The sequence below is a fragment of the Dendrobates tinctorius genome, unplaced genomic scaffold (assembly GCF_039654945.1).
Source record: "Dendrobates tinctorius isolate UK_male_01 unplaced genomic scaffold, ASM3965494v1 ptg000011l, whole genome shotgun sequence".
Taxonomy (NCBI): Eukaryota; Metazoa; Chordata; class Amphibia; order Anura; family Dendrobatidae; genus Dendrobates; species Dendrobates tinctorius.
Window position 1 is genome coordinate 115,334,777 of NW_027361679.1, and position 16,734 is coordinate 115,351,510.

Sequence of the window (16,734 nt, forward strand, 5' to 3'; positions counted from 1 at the left end):
GCCTTGCTGGGCATGGCGTTTTGACCATTTGCTTCATCTGCTCCTCCATTCTGATTCTGACCTTCTTTCACAGGGTCATTTGTTTCACCCTCCTTTACATCAGCTGGGTTTAATGGTGTGGCTCTTGAAGTGGAGATTCTAAAATCCAATGGTCTGTTTAAGGCTGGAATTACATTAGCAATTTTAAAATCTGTCTGATTTTGTTACCGCAAAGTCGGATGAGCATCATGTAAGAGTCATGTGTTTTTAATGCTAGTACAATCTGATTTTCAACACCTAGCATCCGATTTACATCCGATTGCAGTGCGATTTTTACATAGAGCAATTCCCAGTCATTTACACACAGTTTTCAAAGGAAATGTTTATATCTCTCGCTCTCTCTCTCTGGATTACATACAGTATATACACACAATAGATAGAGATGTCAGTCACATATATAATTAGTTCATTGCAACTTACTGTAAATGTATTTTATTAAAATATTATTTTTCTGAAAAAAAAATGGCATTGGTTCCCATGTAATTTCCTTAACCAGCAAAGGGGAAGATGTTTATAGCCTGGGAAGGGGATAATGCCCATGAAGCTTCCTACGCTATTAATATCGTCTCACAGCTGTATTCTTAGCTTTTATTGCCTATTAAAATGGGGGACACCACAAAAAAATGACGTAGGGTCCCCCTATAATTAATAACCAACAAAGGCTAGGCAGAGAGCTGCGGGCTGATATTAATAGCCTAGGAAGGGCCATGGATATTGCCCCCCTCCTCCCCAGGCTAAAATCATCAGCTCTCAGCTGCCACAGAAAAGATGCATCTTTACGATTTGCTAATTTTTACACTTAGCCTCTCTCTTCCCACTTGCTCTGATGCAGTGGCAAGTAGGGTGATAATTGGGGGGTTGATTTCACCTTTGTATTGTCAGGATGCAGTGGACCCATATAGTTAAGATGGCGGCAGCACAGGTGCAAGAATACCAATGAGACAACCGCTCACATCCTACCAATCCATGGAGGGGGTGTCTGCTTGGTATATAAATGCATAATGAAAACTTGTATGTGGCGCTGTTCACACTATGGCAATGCACAGCATCCAGGTTAACAGCCTATTAGTAACGCCCTTCTATTAGATCAGGCGGGCTGCCCAGCGCTGTCAAGATGCATCCAATGTGAACAGACACCACAGTTTACAAGACCAAATGGGCCCAACTGCACCTCGAATAAAAAAGTGCAAAAAACATATTAAAAAATGTGAGATATTAGTTGATATTTTGGCCAAAATATGTAAGCTCGTAATCCTCGTCACAGATCCCCACGTTTACGAGTCCCTAACACTAAACAGCAATAGCACAAAAAGAGGACTTAAAAATATCAACTATCAAGATGCATCCCATCTGAACAGACACCACAGTTTACAAGACCAAATGGGTCCAACTGCACCCCGAATAAAAAAAAAGTGCAAAAAACACATTAAAAAATGTGAGGTATTAGTTGATATTTTGGCCAAAATACGTAATGCTGTGCATTGCCATAGTGTGAACGGCGCCACATACGTTTTCATTGTGCTTTTTTATACCAAGCAGCCGCCCCCTCCATGGATTGGTAGGATGTGAGCGGTTGTCTCATCAGTATTCTTGCACCTGTTGCTGCCATCTTAACTATATGGGTTCACTGCATCCTGCATTTGTTTGGAGGCCTTGGCAGGTGAGCATCTCTGCCTTTTTTGCTGTATTTTTGAATTATTGGAGGATTTTTAAGTCCTCTTTTTGTGCTATTGCTGTTTTGAACTATACAGCCTGCCATCCAGCAGAGACACTGAGGAGCGTCTGCTACCGCTCGCCAGTGTCTCACGGCGAACGTCACCGCGAGCGTGAGAAAGGTCCTAGGAGTACACAGCCAGTTAACTTGCTTCACCTAACTGACGTCAGCGCGAGCGCCATGTGACAAACATACGAAAGAATAGGAAATCAGGAAGAGGATAACCACTTTTTCACACCACTGTATATCTGTGTGTGTATGCATATAATGTGTGTGCGTGTGTAGCATGAATATATGTATTCATTAAATTTTTCACTCCGTTTCATTTCAGCCATTTGGTAAATTCAAAAAAGTTAATTTATTTCTCATTAATGTACACTCTGTACCCCATCTTGACTGAAAAAAAAACAAATGTAGAAATTTTTGCAAATTTATTAAAAAAAGAAAAATTGGTGTGGGTTCCGGCGGTGAGCCCACATCTTTTCTGGCACATGTCAGCTGTTTTGAACAGCTGGCGTGCCGCTAACAGCCGCGGGAGGAATCGCGATCCAAACGTGCCTGTTAAATGCCGCTGTCAAACTCTGACAGCGGCATTTAACACGCGCTTCCGGAAATCCTGCCCATTGGCACCCATGTGACATGACCGCAGATCGCCGATGGGTTGGCATGACAATCAGAGGTCTCCAGCAGACCTCTATGGTTGTCACTGCTGGATTACTATGAGCGCCGCCTGGTTGTCGGTGCTCATAGCAAATCACCAATTCTGGTACATACAGGCGAACTGATCATCGCCTGTATGTAGCAGAAGCGATCGGGTTATGGAAGCTTCTAGTCTCCCATGGAGACTATTGAAACATGCCAAAACTAAAAAAAAAAAAAAAAAAAAAATGTTTAACAAAGAAAATGTTTTTTTTATAAAAGTTCAAATCACTCCCATTTTGCCCCATTCAAAATCAAACATACACATATTTGGTATCGCCGAATTCAGAATCGCCCGATCTATCAATATAAAAAAGTATTAACTCGGTTGCTAAACGGCGTAACGAGAAAAAAGTCAAAGCGACAGAATTACATTTTTTTTGGTCGCCGCAATAACGGGTGCTCAAAAGACTGTATCTGCACCAAAATGGTATCTTTAAAAACATCATCTTAGCGCTCAAAAAATAAGACCTCACCCAAACAGAGTTTACGAAAAATGAAGACGCTATGGGTATCGGAAAATGGAGCAATTATTATTTATTTTTTTATTTTTTTTAGCAAACTTTGGAATTTTTTTTCACACCAAACATGTCAAAGTTCTTTTATCTTTGAACTCGTAATGACCTGGAGAATCATAATGGCAGGTCAATTAGTGAACCTAGTAAAAAATCCAAGCAAAAAACAAGTGTGGGATTGCACTTTTTTTTTTTTTTTTTTGCAATTTCACCGAACTTGGAATTTTTTTTCCTGTTTTCCAGTACACGACATGGAAAAACCAATGGTGTCGTTCAAAAGTGCAACTCGTCCCGCAAAAAATTAGCCCTCACATGGCCTTATTGACGGAAAAATAAAAAAGTCATGGCTCTGGGAAGAAGGGGAGCATAAAACAAAAATACCTCCGGCCATGAAGGGGTTAAAAAAAATGCAGAAATGAAACGCCTTTTATTTTTCTTTACATATTCTCCAAATATTTGCAAAAAATATATAAATGTAAGAGTTGCATAAATTAAGCACTATGCATTGCAAAAAAGTATTTTAACATCTTAACGAGAAAAAGATTTATAATAAAATTAGAGTTCTTAAAACGGGGCGTACAAAAATACCTGAAAATGGGGACTTGAATGGGGAGTGAGGAAATGGGCCGGTCTTGAGTTGGTTAACCACATGGTTTTATTGTATATTATTGCTGTAGGAGAAGCAATGTTGTATTTTTTTTCTTGTGGTTTGTGCTGCTGCAGGGTGGAAAGGAGTATCTAATGAGAGCTCATTTCGGCCTCCCAAGTGTTGAAGCTGAAGACAAAGAAGGAAAACCTCCAATAAGTGTGAAGTTTGAGATTCCTTATTTTACCACATCCGGAATTCAGGTTTGACACATCGTCAATGGCTTTTCTCTATCAGCCCAGAGCATGAGTTTCTTTACTAGATTAATGAAGTGGTGGATTTTGGTTTTTCTATAGCATTTATAGAAAGGCAAATTAGACAAAATTATTTTAGCTTGATTTTTATTTTATGTCATTATATGCGGTGTCTAAGTTATATTTGTCTTTTCTTCATATACACGCTATATTCATTCAGCAAAGGAAGTTATCGGTGTTCCCTTCTTCTACAGGTCCGCTACTTGAAAATAATCGAGAAGAGTGGATATCAGGCGTTGCCATGGGTGCGATACATCACCCAAAATGGAGGTATGGGCACAGTTAGCAGGAAGCCAATAATTATTCCTCAGGTTTTTGTGTTACATGTTTTTTTTTTGTTTTTTCTTTTGCACTTAGTAATGTTTTTGTTTCTTTTTCCCCATATCACAGTCTGTATTATAAAAGCAAAATTAGTTATCTTGCAGTTTCCACACTGGCCACTGGGGCTTTTTTTTTTTTTTGACTTATTGCTCTTTCACAATTACCTTTGCATACGCACATTAGATGCTCCGGTACAAGAACTAGGGACTGAATTAGTCTGTTGCTGTTAATGTGCATGTGGATTCCCTGATTCATGGTCATCTGAGTGAGGCCTAAGGTTTACCTCTTGGAATCCTCCTTTAACTGCTTCTCACCTACTAACCACAAATATACGATTGTCACTTGATTGTCTATATGTGGCACTGTTGTATATTTATTTTGATCTTTTAGTTTGTGTTCTGGTCTCCTACAGTTTCTCTAAGAATCATATCAAGCTGCTTAGATCCTTGAGACCTCATCGAGACCTAATTGATTCAGGTTCTAACCATGTGCCAATCCTGGCATTTGCAGATTGCCAGTGCTGTCTCTCCTCTGACTTCTGTCTAGGATGCTAGCACTGAGATTGTGGCCATGTAATTCCTTAGATGCCAAGAGTAACAGCAGCATCTAGATGGTTAGCAGCAGGAGAGGGCTCCCTAAAGCCCCTTTCACACATCAGTTTTTTGCTATCAGTCACAATCCGTGGTTTTTTGAAAAAAAAAAAAACGGATCCGGTGACTGATGCCGCTGAATCCGTTTTTTTTCCTCATAGACTTGTATTAGCGACAGATGGCCTCACATTTCGTCCGTCGTTCGCCAGATCTGTCGGAAATTTTTTGTCCGGCGGCTGGACATGACGCGCAAAGCAACGTTATTTGTGTCCGTCGTTTGCTAGAATGAAAGCCTATGGGCACAGAATCCGTCGTCATCCGTCAAATGATGGATGCTAGCAACAGATTTTTTTTTTTTTTTTTTTTCTAACTGAGCATGCTCCTGACAGGTTAAAACACCAAAGAAAGAATATATATATATGTATGTATATATGTTACAAAAACAATGGTCCCTCTCTAGGCTATTAATATCTGCCCTCACTGGCTTTTCCTCCCTGGTGGAGAAATTACTGCGGGAGCCCACGCAATTTTTTCCCGCAATTATAGCCTTAAATTTAACCCCTAGAGTTCCAAATTTTTCCTAACACAAACTACTAACTTGATTAAACACTGACATATATAAATCGTTTTGATATGACATGGTTTACTATATGTAAACCATGTGTCATATCATGACAGGTTCGGGAATGATTTTACAGAAGCCGGCAATTGATTTAGCGGCTATTATGCTATGTAGAACTCTATGAACTATAAATAAATAAATATATATATATATATATATATATATATATATATATATATATTAGTGTCTCAATGACTTGTATGTATGTGTGTGCGCATATATATATTTTCTATATATCTATTTTTTAAATTCTAGCATGTCAGTGTGATTTTACTGTACAGCGCACTGAATTGCTGGCTTTTAAAGAACGAATCCGTCGAAAAACGGATGGAAAAAATGATGTGATGGATCAGTTTTTTCACCGGATCCACAAGCCAACGGATTGTGACTGATGGCAAAAGACTGATGTGTGAAAGTACCCGAAGTGTCCCGTTGGCACCCCTGCATCGTGATCATGGGGTGCTGATGGTTGCCATGACAGCCTGAGGTTAAACACCACTGTGTCTGCCATCTAATTTAGCCTAATAGTTTGTATGTCAGTGTGAAACTGACAGTTGGAATTTACTAAAATACAAGGGTATTAAAGGGAACCTATTGCCTGCAAAACCACTATTAACCTGCAGATATGGAGTTAATCTGCAAGTTAATAGGGTTCTAAGCCTGCACTGTAGACTCATGCTGCTGGGAAGAAATTGACTTTATTCTCCCTGGCAGTGTTCAGTCACCTGTGTGTATAGAGAGCAGCAGCTGTATCCACATGCCTGGCATTGACATCTGGTGCTAATGCTGACCCTGCGGTCAGTCAGTGCCGGTGTGCTGTGACTGCTCCTGCGCAACACCCTTGTGACTGAAACCCAAACGCTGCCACAGGGATAAAGTTAATTTACTCCAGGCAGCATGAGGTCTAAAGGCCCCGTTACATTTAGCGATGCACCAGCGATCCCGACCACGATACGACCCGGTCAGGATCGCTGGTGCATCGCTAAATGGTCGCTAGTGAGCTGCCAAACAGGCAAATCTCACTAGCAATGCAGCAGCGGTCGGCAGTCGATACTTACCGTCAGATGATGTCTTCTTCCGCCCGCGTCCATGGCTCGCTCGTCGGCGCCAGCAGGAAGCCGACGACGAGAAATGGACCAGGCCGATCTCGCGCGATCAGCGATAGGCAGCGGGGGAGCCGGTCGGAGGTAAGTATCACATGTAGCGATATCACTAGTGATATCGCTGCTGCGTCACAAAATCGGTGACGCTTTAGCGATATCGCTATGTGTAAAGGGCCCTTTAGTGCTGGCGCTCGGCAGGTTCACAACGCTATTAACCTGCAGATTAACCCCATATCTGCAGGTTAATGGCGTTATTTTACGTGACAGGTTCCCTTTAAATAAAACCATTCACCAAATGTTTCATGTTGAACTGGACACATGATATAATAGGCACGTCATAGCACAACAAAATGTTGTATTTTTGCTTTGGTCGCTAATATTTCTGCAATATAGAGGTAAAATAAAGTATTTTTCACCTAAACAGTTAACTAAATGGGTTGTGCCATGATATAACATACAGTTAGTGCTGCAGATATCTTGTAAATAAAAATGTTCCAGCAACCGAAAAGCGCAATTCTGATATTTTTGGTTTTATTTTTTTACCACGTGGCTATATATATATATATATATATATATATATATATATATATATATATATATATATATATATATATATATATATATATATATATATATATATATAATTTTTTTTTTTTTTACTGTTGGAAAAGTTAATACCTTTTTATATATATTTTAAAAATGTTTTTAATGTACTTTATAGTCCTTTCAGTGCACTTGAACATGCAATCGTGTGATCATTTACCACAATATTGTTGTATACAGCAAAAATCACATTCGCTTCTGAAAATAGCAAAACGTGTATTCAAAGTAGCAGTTGGCAGAGCCATGGACTGTAATAGACTGGACACCTTTATAGAAGCCACACGGTGTCCACATTAAGTGTACAAGCGCGGTAGAGAAGTGTTCTGAGCCCAGTAGTGTGCCCAAGCAGAACTGTACATATATGGCATTGCTATACCAAGGAGAACTTGCTTAAAGGGAAGGCACTGTGATTTTCTGTATTAATAATTGATTATTTAATCTTATTTTAATACAAAATTAAAGATAACACTTAAATAGATTTTTATTTATTAATTTTTACTTCAGCCACTGTGGACTGCAGTTGGCATTTGGGGGGTAAGTGTGTATGACACCTCAAATACGCAGCCCCAGACCCCATCTCTTGTATTGAGACTGCCTTGGCTGTGATCTAGGTGCGTGCCCCCTGGGCTGTCCAGGTCACAGCTGAGGGAGGAGATGGCAGCAATTTTTGCAGAGCCCACAGTTTTTTCTTTCCCCCGATCATCACATACACTGTTTAGTGCGTGCGATGACACGATGTGTCGGGGAGCAGAGGTCCAGAGTGAGGTGAGTATCGGTGGCAGGGAGCTGTGATCACAGCCTGTCATCAGTATTACAGTATAGGCTGCGATCACTGCTCACCACTCACCTGTTCAGAGCACAGCATGGAGATCACACACAGAATAGGATGCTGCGCTTTGTGGAAGCGCTGGGAAGTTGAGTAGATGTTTTCTATGCCTTGAGGCATATATACCAGTATGGAGATCATGTTGGATGGGGACATATACCAGGATTGGGATCATGATGGAGGGATACATGATGGGGATTATGATGGAGGGACATATACCCTGATCTCACGGCCAACTGGACCGCCTCCCCTTCGATGGACCCACCAATGTCCAGACTCGCTACCAATACAGTCCTCCCACTCGCCAGTGCGGCAGCCCTAAAAGATCCCAATGATAGGAGGATAGAATCCCTGGCAAAATCTGCCTTTGAGGCAGCAGCCGCTACATTGTGTCCAGCCTTCGCCTGGGTAGCTAAGTCTGTTACAGAATGGGCCAAACAGCTTAGACAGGGCATATTGGTCGGGGCACCTCCAGCGGAACTGGCGGAGTTCACAGATCAAATCTCTCATGCCGGGAGGTATATGGTATCAGCAGCCCTGGATGCTGCGTCTTGCGCAGCTCAAGCATCCAGTAACATGGTAGATGTTCGGCTAAAGGCTTGGCAGGCTGATTTGTCCTCAAAGAAATCACTGACCAATCTGCCGTTTCAGGGCACCCGGCTCTTTGGGTCAATGTTAGATCAGATCATTAAGGATGCAGCGGGGGGTACAAGCTCCCTTCTCCCTCAGGCCAAACCTTGTCGATATGTTTTCAAACGTAGGGTTCAGCCCTTTCGCCGTACCCCAGCGACAGGCACTTATGCTCAGGGCCCGCAGAGGTTGCAAGCACCGAGAGATAGGAGGAAGCTATAATTTCGGGCCACCCTGTCATGGCATTCCCACAGTTCCAACAGCAGAGTTACCAGGTCAGGGCCGGGCAGAGCCACTTCAGCCTGACGCCAGCAGGGAGTCCAACTCCCTTCCCAGTACCTCTCCCAGACTAGGAGGCCGCCTTCTCCTCTTCAGAGCTGTCTGGCAGAATTCAGTAGAGGATATCTGGGTAGAGAAGGTAGTATCAACAAGATGCAAGATAGAATTCAACGCGCTTCCGCAAGATCGCTTCTTTCTATCGCAGCCACCAAAAGACGCTGCTATGGCTCTAGGTTTTTTTGCGGCAATCGACTCTCTCCTCAACGCAGGAGTAATCGTCCCCGTTCCCGAGCAGGAACGTTTTACCGGCTTTTACTCAAACCTGTTTGTGATACCAAAAAAGGATGGCTCAGATCGTCCCATACTAGACCTCAAAAGGCTAAACAGATGGGTCCGCTTACGCCATTTCAAGATGGAATCGATTCAGTCAGTAATTACGTCTATGGAGGATCAGGAATTCCTATGTTCCATAGATATCCGGGATGCCTACCTACACATCCCCATTTTTCAGGGACATCAGAGGTTTCTGCGTTTTGCTGTCCAAAAGCAGCATTTCCAGTTTGTGGCCCTGCCATTTGGGCTGGCAACAGCCCCCAGAATTTTTACAAAGATTATGGTAGCTATATTAAGAGGCATAATATTGGTACCATATCTCGACGATATTCTCGTCAAGGCGCCCTCCTTCGTTCAGGCCCAGGAAAATCTAGCGGTAGTTTTAAACACGCTGTCCCGGTTTGGTTGGATCATAAACAGGGAGAAATCCCACCTAACACCAACACAACGCCTAGAATTCTTAGGAATGGTAAACGACACCCGCCGCTCAAGGGTCTTTCTCCCAGAAAGAAATTTGATTAAACTCCAGCAGGGAATTCGCTCTCTGTTGAAATTCCGGCTTCTATCCTATCATGCTGCCATGAGAGTCCTGGGAAGAATGGTGGCAGCTTCAGAGGCAATACCCTTTGCCCTGTTCCGTTCCAGGATACTGCAGAGGAACATTCTCCTTCAGTGGGACAGGTCCATCTCCTCGCTGGATCGCTCCTTCCTCCCTTCCATTCAGACCAGGGAGTCCCTCAAGTGGTGGCTGACCTTCCCTCTTGTTCATCTGGGACGGCCTTTTCCCCCTGACCACTGGCAGGTAGTAACTACAGATGGCCAGTCTCCTGGGCTGGGGTGCGGTATTCTGCCACCTGACTGTCCAGGGACGATGGTCGAGGCAAGAATCCTCACTATCAATCAACATTCTAGAACTGAGGGCGGCCTTTCTAGCACTTCTACATTGGGAAAGATACCTCAACAACCAGCCAGTCTGGATTCAAACGGACAACGCCACGGCGGTGGCATACATCAATCACCAAGGGGGAACCAGAATTCCCCGGGCACTGGCCGCGGTATCCAGAATCTTCAACTGGGCAGAAAGCGCAATTTCGGGAGTTTACATTCCCGGCACAAACAACACGGCCGCCGACTTCCTCAATCAGGAGGGGCTCGCAGCAGGGGAATGGTCCTTACACCAGGAAGTGTTCCATCAGATATGCCAGCTGTGGGGGACTCCAGATGTGGACCTCCTGGCATCACGACAGAACAGAAGGGTCCAACAGTTTGTCTCAAGATACCGCGATCCTCTAGCAATAGGGGTCGACGCGCTGGTCATTCCCTGGACACAGTTCAGACTCCCTTACCTGTTCCCTCCCCTTCCTCTCCTGCCCAGACTGCTAAAGAAGATCAAGGCGGAAGGGGTGCCGGTCATATTGATCGCCCCGTACTGGCCCAGGAGGGCCTGGTTCGCAGAAATTATCAATCTTCTCGCAGGCACCCCCTGGAGACTCCCCGACAGATCAGATCTCCTGGCTCAAGGGCTGTTTTACCACCCGAATTCTCGGTTGCTCAATTTGACGGCATGGCCGTTGAAACTACAATACTGAGAGCAGCGGGTTTTTCGGATCGAGTCATTAATACAATGATCCAGGCTAGGAAGCCTTCCTCTTCCAGGGTCTATTATCAAGCCTGGAAGACCTATTTTGGCTGGTGTGAGTCTAATCACGTCACACTTATGCCCTGTTCCCTGCCATCTGTCCTAGCTTTTCTCCAGGCAGGGTTAGATGGCGGTCTGGCCCTAAGTTCCTTGAAAGGCCAGGTATCTGCTCTTTTTTTTTTTCAAAAAAATTTTGGCCTCCCGCTTACAGGTTAAGACCTTTCTGCAAGGAGTGGCACATGCGGCCCCTCCTTACAGATCCCCTGTGGCTCCATGGGATCTTAACTTGGTCTTGTAAGCCTTGACAGGTTCAGTCTTTGAACCCCTACAGGAAGCTCCCATGTCTTTGTTGTCCTGGAAGGTGGTATTTCTCGTAGCCATCACCTCTATTAGGCGGGTTTCAGAATTAGCGGCATTGTCCTGTCGCCCTCCATTCCTAATTATGCACCAGGACAAGGTTGTTTTGCGACCTCCTCCTAACTTTCTTCCCAAGGTGGTATTGGCCTTCCACCTGAATGAGGATCTAATCCTTCCGTCATTTTGTCCCGCTCCAACCCATCCTCTGGAGCGTTCTTTGAATAAGCTAGACCTGGTCAGGGCGATAAGGATCTATCTGGCCAGGACCGCTCCCTTCAGGAAGGCGGACTCGCTCTTTGTTATCCCCAATGGGGTGAAAAGAGGCCTACCGGCCTCTAAGGCAACAATTGCCCGCTAGATCAGAATGGCAATTCTGGAAGCCTACCGGGTAAAGGACAGGGTGTCCCCTGCTGGGGTCAAGGCCCATTCAACCCAGGCGGTGGGCGCCTCCTGGGCGGTACACAACAGGGCATCAGCCATGCAGTTGTGCAAGGCTGCCACATGGTCATCCGTGCATACCTTTTCAAGGTTCTATAAGGTCCATACCTATGCTTCAGCGGACGCCAGCCTAGGCAGAAGAATCTTGCGGCAGTGGTGAGTTCTCTGACCTGAAGGAAGTTTCTGTCTTTTCCCCCACGGTTCCTGTGTCCCCCAATGAGACGAAAGAGAAAACAGGATTTTGGTTGCTTACCGTAAAATCTGCTTCTCAGAGTCTTCATTGGGGGACACAGCGCCCTCCCATGATTTTATTACGTGTAATGAATATATGATGACTTACATGATAATGTCTCCTCCTACTGCTTTTTCACTAACTGATTGTCCTACAGCCGGTCGGAGGGGTGTATACTGCGGAGGAGGAGTTAACATTTTTTTCATGCATAGTGTCAACCTCCTAGTGACAGCAGCACACACCCACGGTTCCTGTGTCCCCCCCAGTGAAGACTCTGAGAAAAACAAATTTTACGGTAAGCAACCAAAATCCTGTTATTTGGGCGCACGGCAGCACTAGGAAGGGAAGGAGCACCGTGTAAGACTTTTTGAATCCTAAATTGGCTTTAATGGACAGTGGATGCCATATCACGTTTTTTTTTTTTTTCACGAAAATGTGGTTTTAGACCCAAATTTTTAATTTTCACAATGGACAATAGGAGAAAACGGACCCCATAATTTGTCTCGAATGCGACGATGCCCCATATTTGGTAAAAAACTTCTGCTTGAGCACATGGCATGGCTAAGAAAGGAAAGAGCACTATTTGCCTGGGATAGATTGTGAATGCTGTCGCATTTGAAGAGACCCTGACATGTGAAAACAGCAGAAACCCCCCTCAAGTGACCTCATTTTGGATTCTAAGCCCCTCAAGGAATTCAACTAGGGGTGTAGTGAGTATTTTGAACCCATAGGTGCCTCACAGAATTTTTTTTTAACAGCGAGATGTGTAAATATAACATTTTAGTGGTAAAATGTAATTTTTGTATTTGCTTGCAAATTTGTCAGGTACAGAAGGGTTAATTGGGGAAACTAGACCTCACAATTTATTGCGCAATTTCTCCCAAATGCGGTGCTGCCCCATAGTTTGTCAGAAATTACTGTTAGGCTACACGTCAGGGCTGAGAAGGAAGGAACGCTATTTGGCTTTTGGAGCACAGATTTTGCTAGACTAGTTTGTTGGTGACAGTTGCGGAGCCCCGAAGGTGCCAGAACAGCAGAAAAACCCCATAATGACCCCACTGTAGAAATTGCACCTCTAAATGACTTCATCTACAGCTGCAGTGACTATTTTTAACATCCCTGCCAGACTTTTTTTCAGGAGAGTTGCAAATCTGCCAGTCTAGTTTCTATACATTGTGCCCCTATCTAGTGTTCCCAGCTTGTGCTTCTGGAGATACGTACATGTAAATTAAGTGTTTTCTCTCCATTAGAATAATGCCAAATATGTGGCTGCTTAATGTGGTTTAGACACAGTGGGGCTCAGAAGGATTTTATTTGAAGAAGCGGAAGCTTTGACACTTTTACGGAGTCTTTGTTCTACCAGTAACGTGGAAACCCCCTATAGTTCCAGTGACATGACGGACCTGAGTTGGGGGCTGGTTCTGTGCAAGCTAAAATCGGTAACATTTTGGGGTACATATTTTTCTATCACTTCAAGAATAAGGCTAAATCAAATTCTTGTGTTGTACTCTGAGCATTCCGTGTAAATCCCACAACAATGGGATTCAGACGAAACTCCGTTTGGCTTCTGTTCTGGTGGTATCCATGTTTTTAGGTGTCCACAGATCTCTGGTCACCTACACCTGTGCGCTAATTAAACTCCTAAAATGATGAGACACCTTCTGGAGCACAACACCAGTCCAAAGTCACTCCATCTGCCCCACAAGTGAGTGGTTCCATCCTGAGTTTTCTCTGAATTGCGGTTTTGGGGAATTTAAACGGAAACCCCAACGTAAGAGCTCAGGATAAATATGATCTGAGCTTTATTCTGATTTTGGCAGGTAGAATGAACAAATAGACATTAGTACAAGAATAGTTATTTTTATTTTTGCGTGGTTCACTGTGCAGTATAAGCGATAAGACGGATTTATTCTTGGGTGATGCGATTCCAGCGATACCAGATTTATAGTGTTTGTTTTTTTTGGGGGGGGGGGGGGGGGGGTGTTTGCTGCTATCACAGTAAAAAATTCTTTTGTTTTTTATAAAAAGTGGGGAGATCTTGTCACCATATTCTGAGATGTAACTTTTTTATTTTTTGGCGAACAGAGCTGTACCAGGGCTTATTTTTGGCGGGATTAGTTTTATATTTTTTTTTGTTACCATTTTGGGGTACATGATATTTTTGGATTGCTTTTTATTCAGATTTTTCAGACACCGAATGAACAAAACCCAGCAATTCAGTTAATATTTTTATTTTTTTTCTGTGACGTTCACCGTGCATTAAAATTGAGGAGACCGATTTGCTCGTCGGGTCAGTAAGATTACAGCAATACCTGATTTGTTTTTTTTATGCTTTGATGTTACACACTAAAAACATTTTAGCAAAAGGACTGTTTTTGCATCACCATATTCTGAGGGCTGTATAATTTTTGCCTAATGAGCCATATTAGGGCTTGTTTTTTGCAGGACGGTTTATCGTTTTTATTTCTACTTTTTTTTTTTTTACATGACTTTTTGATCGCTTTTTCTTTACTTTTTTGCAAGGCAGTATAATGTAAAAGTGTCATTTTTGGCAGGTTTTTTTTGTTTTTAATTTTTACGATGTTCACCAAACGGAATTTTGTTCCGTTTTATTTTTGGTTTATCAAATTTTAGTGATTTGCATGTGTTTTTTATTTACATGTTTCATTTAACTTTTTTCCACTTTTTTTTTTTTTTTTTTTTTTTTTTTACTGTGGGGCATGTATAATTTTTACTTTGATCACTGGTCTCATACACTGCAGTGTTCATGGTTTTACAACCATCATGCTTCACAGGAGGCCAAGTATTTTACATGTTATGTATTTAACTAGGTACTTCCACCTTTTCTTATCATTTTTTGGCTTGATTATCTGATTCATTTGTCTTGATAATTTAACAAATTGCAAATGTTAAGTATTAATGCCTATTGCGATGTACTGATAATTTTCTGTATTCCTCTTTCCCCTAGACTATCAGCTTCGAACACAGTAAAGAAGTATCAATTTGTGACTCAAGTAATAGTGAAAACCAGAAGCATATTGGAGGTTCCATTAGTTAGGTGCAACATGGAAGAAATCTGCTAAATTTGATGAGAAAGTTACAAGACCCTGCATACAAGCTGCTGAACAGTTGTCCATATTCACAGAACACAGAATATGTATTCCATATACTGCTAGAGGAGTTTGCCTGCATGATAATTAATTCTCGTCTATTTTCTAGGTTATCCCCATAAATTCCACTGTAAAACCAAACTTGTTTAAAGCATATTTGCAATATGACTGAATTAGTGCCATCATCTTAAAGGGGTTGCAAACTGCTCAGACAGCCCCATCTCAATTATTATAGTGCCCCTTCTAAAGTAACAGCCTGTACTCTTCTCCGGCGCCGTTCCAGTGACGTTGGTTCCGGGTGTCCTGTGCCTTTGATGGCAAGGCTCATCAGCGGCAGCTATTGGGCTACTTCTGTCACTCCCTTCCGTCTGTCAGTTCTGTCTGAAGTGAGAGTGAAGGAAACCATTAGTGGCCGCTGATTGACTGCATGGCTCAAGTGATAGAACAATGTCATGGGAGACCTGAAGTTGCTAGAATTCCACATTTCCTCCCTAAGGCCATGTTCACATGTTCAGTAATTGGTTTTATTTTACATTTGTATTTGAAAGCTAAAACCACGAGTGTACCAATCAGAGGAAAAGTATAATAGAAACCCGTCACCACTGCTGTATTTATCACCCACTCCTGGTTTTTGCTTACACATTGATGTAAAATACTGACCAAAAACTGACCGTGAGACCTTGGCCTAAATAAGTGGCTCGTTTAGTATAATATGTGTCTGAGTAGTGGACAACCCCTTCAAACACTGATATTTCGATGTTTCTTGGCATCCGAAAAGTTGCAAAACATTGTTTGTCCTACCTGAATGATCCTTTTTCATGTTGGATTTCTGTTACAAAAAAAGAAAGCAGGCCTAAGTAGAGGCCATTTGCAACCTTTACAAATGCTCACAAGAGCCAATTTCAGTATTTTATTTCTGTGCTATTAAAAACCATTCAGCAGACTCAGTATTGGCTACTTTCTAAGCTAATAAATTGCTTACTTTGGATGTATTTCTCCTATTGATCAAGGGACCAACACAGGTCAATTCTGGCAAGAATACAAATCTAATTTAAAGATTAGTACTCTATCCTTAGCCACTGAATGCTATTTTTCTTATTTGAGCAGATCTTATGTGGGCTAGAATGTGTTACTATTGAATTAAAATGCAGATTAAACGAGGTTTGAGTTTTTACATGTTTAAACACAACACAGAACTTTGGTGTGAGACTCCACATTTCCTCCCTTAGCATGAGGCTCGTCTGGCATGGTGTGTCCAGCAATAACTATACAGTGGTCTAATTTTAGTGAATTTGCTCTAGTGCAATAGGATTTCACCTTCAGGAAGAAAATATATTTGCCTTTCAAGGTTTGTGACTATATACTGCAGATTTGCTGTATGTGAATGTGAGAAAAGGGACACTGCAGCTGTTTGGGCGACAGTGCTGATTCATAATATGTTTTATACTTTCTTTAAAGGGAATCTGTCACCCTTTTTTTTTGCCCTATTAGCTGCCAGCATAGACATCGGGGGCTTATCTACAGCATTCTGTAATGCTGTAGATAAGCCCCCGATGTAACCTGAAAGAGAAGAAAAAAAAGAGTTATATTATACTCACCAAGGTGGGCGGTCCGGTCTGATGCCTCCCTTCATGCTGTGACATCCTCTTCTCCCGTCCTGAAATGGCTCCGGCGCATTGCTCTGCCCTGTTGAGGCAGAATTCTGCAGTGCGCAGGTGCCGGACCTCTCCCGACACCTGCGCACTGCAGGACTCTGCTCTGCCCTCAACAGGGCACAGCAGTGC

General features: G+C 42.8%; 1 protein-coding gene across 2 annotated transcripts in view; it reads left to right on the top strand.

The window, feature by feature from the left end:
* The window catches only part of AP1M1 (adaptor related protein complex 1 subunit mu 1), an 80,139-nt gene extending 64,028 nt beyond the window's left edge, over nucleotides 1-16,111 (top strand). For both annotated transcript variants that reach the window (XM_073546454.1, XM_073546444.1), the window contains exons 10-12: nucleotides 3,691-3,816; nucleotides 4,062-4,137; nucleotides 14,809-16,111. In XM_073546454.1, the coding sequence (XP_073402555.1) occupies nucleotides 3,691-3,816; nucleotides 4,062-4,137; nucleotides 14,809-14,831 (225 nt within the window). In that variant the 3' untranslated portion in view covers nucleotides 14,832-16,111. The remainder of the gene's footprint in view (nucleotides 1-3,690; nucleotides 3,817-4,061; nucleotides 4,138-14,808) is intronic.
* The last annotated feature ends 623 nt before the right edge of the window (nucleotides 16,112-16,734 follow it).